At 40.6% G+C, this 5,792-nt stretch overlaps 1 protein-coding gene across 1 annotated transcript; it reads left to right on the plus strand.

Annotated features, from left to right (window-relative positions):
• Positions 1-4,490: 4,490 nt before the first annotated feature.
• Positions 4,491-5,423, plus strand: LOC101104312 (olfactory receptor 2A14-like). Its single transcript, XM_012177313.4, has one exon. It carries the CDS (start codon positions 4,491-4,493, stop codon positions 5,421-5,423), a length of 933 nt encoding a protein of 310 aa, XP_012032703.4.
• The last annotated feature ends 369 nt before the right edge of the window (positions 5,424-5,792 follow it).

The following is a 5,792-nucleotide window of genomic DNA, read 5'->3' on the forward strand; positions in this document are numbered from 1 at the left end:
TCCTTCCAGCATCAGAGTCTTTTCCAATGAGTCAACTCTTGGCATGAGGTGGCCAAAGTACTGGAGCTTCAGCTTTAGCATCATTCCTTCCAAAGAAATCCCAGGGTATTAAGTGTCTTGTTTGCGTTAACTAATTGAAATTTTCAACTCTCCTATGAGATGGGGGAATTGAGGAATGAGAGATACAGAGGGGTACAAGATTTTGCCTGCCAAAGTTTTGAGTAGGTCCCAGATAGTCAGGCCAAGAATCCAAGTTTGTTTTTTACATTATGCTATTCATGAGGATCAAGCTGAGTGGTGAAGTAAATGATAAGTAATTTCTGAGTAAGTCAGAAGATTGCATAATCTGTTCTGCCCCAGAACTTTGACTTTGTCAGCCCCAGGGCACTCACTCTGAGAGAGTGATAATAAAAACTTCTACTATAGGTCAGTGCAAAATATCCTAAACATGGCCTCCTTTCACTTCATAAGTTTACTCTCTTTCTCGCGTTGGTATATTTGGTATAGCTGAGCTGCATTTTGAGTTTTAAAACCTGTATTTTCTCCTTCATTCCAAGAGTGAGGCTACTTTAAAGATTCTTATATTTCTTTAAAATCCTTTTTAACTTAAAAATCAGCATATAAAACATCAATACAAATGGAATTAAAATCATATGTTTTCTTACTTAAACATAATCAAAAAGGAAAGCAAGTGTGGAGGACTTTACAATATCATGATTGATATTATTAATTACCAATCCCAATAATTTAGATTCTCCTTGAATTTTGTGCTGTCTTTAATACTGTTAGTATCTGCTGACGTCTGGTAAACTCCTACTGTGTGCCAGCTAATGCTGTTTATTCTTCACATCAGCCCTTTAGACCCTGCTCTCACCAGCTTCCAGATGAAAACAATGAGGCTGAGAATCAGTGACTCGGGGCCACATGGTTCCCCTGCAGAGTGGAGATGGGTGCGATGGTCCGCCTTCATCCTTATTTAGGGACCCTGGTCTTCTCAGTCCCTGCTGATTTTCCTGCTGTGGGAGAACAAAGTGATGTATCCATGAAATGTTTTCCCTCATTCTGTGCAGGACAGCGCACTTTCCTTAAGGTGCAGCAGGGTGGACACTTAAAGGCATCTTCATTTCAGGTGTCTCTCTTATCTGCCACAGGAGTTTTCTCGGAGGAAAGAAAAATCTGACTTCTTGAACTCTCATTTTAAAAATGCAAGAAATCATTGCATATTTAAAGGGGAGAAAATTGCTTTCTTTATTCTATTTTTTCTAGCTTGTTCTCACAAAGGTCCCGATCATTAATAGTTTGAGCAGACAGCCACCACTATAGAGCTGTCTCCTCATGACCTTTCTACAAAAGCGTAGAGTGCAGTTGACACCCAGTGTTGCATATGGTTTGTCTGGAGTTCATACATGATGAAAGAAGTATTTCCACTAAGAAGTTTTTGCCTTCTTAATTATTGCTGACATTTGAAAATAATTCTTTTTCTAGGCTACTGGTTTCATTCAAAAATATTTGACCAAAATATTATATGTAAAACTCTATAATTGCAGACTATTTGAATTATGAACTCAAACAATTCTAATCACTTGGGAAAAGGAGGCCAGTGACTTGCATATCTGATACTGAAGCATCCCTATGCCTGCCTCCCGAGGCCCCTTTTAGGTGCAGCAGGAACCCAGACATCACATCACTGCTGAGCCCACTCGGCTGCCTTGGTTGCTCCCCTAGGATCCATCTCAGGCCCTGACTCAGCCGGCTCTTTCTTCCTCTTCAAGCTGTTACCTACCTTCCCTTTCTGGAAATCTCCCATAACTCCTTTAAACATTCTTTTTGGGAAGAAATTTAGTTTTTCCAGCTTTCTGTGTTGTTATCAGCTCTTGTTGTTAAATTGTGTAGGACTCTTTGCAACCCCATGCACTGCAGCACACCAGGCTTCCCTGTCCTTCACCATCTCCTGGAGCTTGCTCAGACTCATGTCCGTTGAGTCCATGATGCCATCCCACCATCTCATCCTCTATTACCCTGTTCTCTTCTCCTGCCATCAGTCTTTCACAGCATCTGGGTCTTTTCCAATGGACCAGTTCTTTGCCTCAGGGGCCACAGTAAACACAAGCCCATGAGACTTTTTCTCGTTCTCTTTTTCTTCGTTGTATCATTTTCTGTTACTGCTTTTGTTCCTTGCTTTCCTTGATGACAGAAACTGCTTACTCAAAAAGAGTTAAAAATTTACAAAATATCCGTAATTCTGGAATTCTCAGGTAGTAAGAGCTCCCTGAGCCTTCCTATTTAGCCTGAGTCATAGACCTATTAATACAGTATTGGATATGTCCCTAAAGTGCCAAATTCCATTCTGTCATTAAATTTGTATCATCCAGAAAATTACACAGTTTCCCATTTTGTATCTGCTGATTAGAAGTTCGATATATATCCTTTAACTGTGCTCTGTTTGCATGAATTTTAAAATAAATCAATTAATAAAAGCTAAAAATATATCAGCTAAAAATTAGTTAATAACATTTGCGTGACTTGGTGAGATACTTACTGACCATAATTTGCTACCATTTCTTTGGCGATCCAGTAAAGTGTTGACCCTAGACTTTGGAATTAGTGTAATAGACCACCTCCTTCTAAAAGAAACACCAGATCCATGCGGGATGAGACACAGAACTCACAGGCAGAGGGCGACTGTCTCTGGAATTTGCAATTTCATGGCAATGATCAATTATGTCAATATTTTTCTCCTGTGCAACTTCAAAGCAGTGCTTTTCTTGTGCTCCTCTTCACATTTAGGTGGATGTTGCAGTGATTTTCAACTTGATTTGAAATCTTTTTCTACTTTGACTCGTTGGAAGACTATGCTATTGATCAGGACAATTCAGAAAAAATATCTCGGTAAACAAAAATGAGATTGAAATTTTCATTTCCTCTTTCCTGTCATAAGGTAACTATTTTTCAGTTAACGTAATATGGTGATTCATTTCCCCCATTTGAAACTCTAAGAATTGGCTCAGGTTTGACATTCCTGTTACAACTTCCTAAGTGCTACTCTTGAATAAACAAGGAAAATGTGCAACTTTGCTTTTATATTACACAATAGAATTTTCAAATGTCTTTTTTTTGGGTAATGCACATTTATTAAAAAACAAACAATAACCATATAATATATTCAAAAGGTAAGTTCCCATACAATCCTACTCTCCAGAGATAATCAATGTACAGAGTTTCATGTTTAAATTACAGAGCTTTCCTGCATATATAAAAATAGACCCCAAAGACATTTTTGTATAAATATGTTAAATTTTGAAATATAAATCAAATCGTGTACACATGCTTTGACTTTATGTGGAAAATTTTTCATCGCCATATAAAATTCTATATTATCCTTTTAAATGGCTATATAATATTCTATTATTGGAAAAGGAAATGGCAGCCCACTCCAGTATTCTTACCTAGAGAATCCCGTGGACAGAGGAGCCTGGTGGGCTGCTGTCCATGGAGTTGCACAGAGTCGAACACGACTGAAGTGACTTAGCATGCATGCATGCATTGGAGAAGGAAATGGCAACCCACTCCAGTCTTCTTGCCTGGAAAATCCCAGGGACAGAGGAGCCCGGTGGGCTGCCGTCTATGGGGTCGCATAGAGTTGGACACGACTGAAGTGACTTAGCAGCAATATTCTATTATAGAAATAACAAAATATTTAAATCCATTCCAACTTACAAATTTTATGTCAGTTCCAAATTGTTTAAAATATCAGTAAGAAAACAATGAATATTTACAACCTCTTTGTCACTATGGACTTTTTTTTTTTTCCTGTTCCTAGAACTCAACAAATCCTTTTTGCTCAGAATTTTGCTTTTACTTATTCCTCTGCAAGGAACAATTTGCTTTAAGAAGTTATCAAATACTTCTAAGAACTTCAAATCTGAAATTAGTGGATAGAAAAGCAAGTGAGAAGGTAAAGGGATATGTAACCAAAAGCAACATGTAAAGAACAGGGGACCCTAATAACTTCATAACTTGGACCAAGAAGACAAGCAAGCCTAGAAAATAAAACTATCTCTTTTTAGAGATGGTTTGTCAGGGTTCTCTTTCTTCTAACTGCCTTAATAATCAAGACTCATAGGACTCATAGCCTTGAAGGGAAGCCAGAAAACTTGAGTTCTCCCAAACTTTGTATGTGTGCATGCAAATGTGCGTTCTGTTAGGTAGAGTATATAATAATGTATCCTAATACATTTTATTATCTGTAGTAAATGTTACATATATAGGCTATTATTTCTTTGATACAAGGATAACTTTTTCTGATAAATATGAGCACACAGAATTAGTTTTAACCATATATCTAACAATAAATTTTAGGAAATCCATCCAAAGTAATACATTTCCAAATGCTCACTTTGGTTTACTCAGAAGGTATTTTGTGTCTTGATTTCCCTGAAGCTCTGACCTTCCTGTCCCAGAGGGCGGCTTCTCTGTCTCTACCCAGGAGCATGGGAGGCAACCAGACACGGATCACAGAAGTCACCCTCCTGGGATTCCAGGTCGATTCAGCACTGGAGTTTTTCCTGTTTGGTCTTTTCTCTCTCTTCTACACCCTCACCCTTCTGGGGAATGGAGTCATCCTGGGGCTTATCTGCTTAGACTCAAGACTGCACACCCCCATGTACTTCTTCCTCTCACACTTGGCCATCATCGACATGTCCTATGCCTCCAACAATGTCCCCAAGATGCTGGCAAATCTTGTGAGTCAGAAAAGAACCATCTCCTTTGTTCCCTGCGTTATGCAGACATTTCTATATCTAGCTTTTGCTAACACAGAGTGCTTGATTTTGGTGGTGATGTCCTATGACAGGTATGTGGCCATCTGCCACCCCCTGCATTACGTTATCACCATGAGCTGGAGAGTGTGCACTGTCCTGGCCATCACATCCTGGGTGTTAAGCTTCCTCTTGGCTCTGGTCCACTTAGTTCTCTTTCTGAGGCTGCCCTTCTGTGGGCCTCATGAAATCAACCACTTCTTTTGTGAAATCCTGTCTGTCCTCAAGCTGGCCTGTGCTGACACCTGGCTCAACCAAGTTGTCATCTTTTCAGCCTGTGTTTTTATCTTACTGGGGCCTCTCTGCCTGGTGCTAGGCTCCTACGCGCGCATCCTGGCCGCCATCCTGAGGATCCAGTCCGCTGAGGGCCGCAGGAAGGCCTTCTCCACCTGCTCCTCCCACCTCTGCGTGGTCGGGCTCTTCTTTGGCACTGCCATCGTCTTGTACATGGCCCCCAAGTCCCGCCACCCTGAGGAGCAGCAGAAGGTCCTTTCCCTGTTTTACAGTCTTTTCAACCCCATGCTGAACCCACTCATCTACAGCTTGAGGAGCAAAGAGGTCAAGGGTGCCTTTAGGAGAGTGCTGTGGAAGGACAGGCTAATGTGAAGAATATCAAAGGGCAACATGCAGGAGGAACTTTGTTCCCTCTGAAATATGGTGAATGCATGCTAAGTTGCTTCAGTTGTGTCTGACTCTGTGCAACCCTATGGACTGTAGCCCACCAGACTCCTCTGTCCATGAGATTCTCCAGGCAAGAATACTGGAATGGGTTGCGATGACTTCCTTCAGGGGATCTTCCCAATTCAGGGATCAAACCCAAGTCTGTTATGTTTTCTGCATTGGCAGGTGGGTTCTTTACCACTAGCACCACCTGTTAAGCCCCTGAAATATGGTAGGGGGCATTTTTTGCCTTTAGCTGTAAAGCTACAATATTATAGCATATTATAGACCTAACTGGACTTTCCTTGTGGCTCA

This window comes from Ovis aries, chromosome 4 (genome assembly GCF_016772045.2).
Source record: "Ovis aries strain OAR_USU_Benz2616 breed Rambouillet chromosome 4, ARS-UI_Ramb_v3.0, whole genome shotgun sequence".
Classification (NCBI taxonomy): domain Eukaryota; kingdom Metazoa; phylum Chordata; class Mammalia; order Artiodactyla; family Bovidae; genus Ovis; species Ovis aries.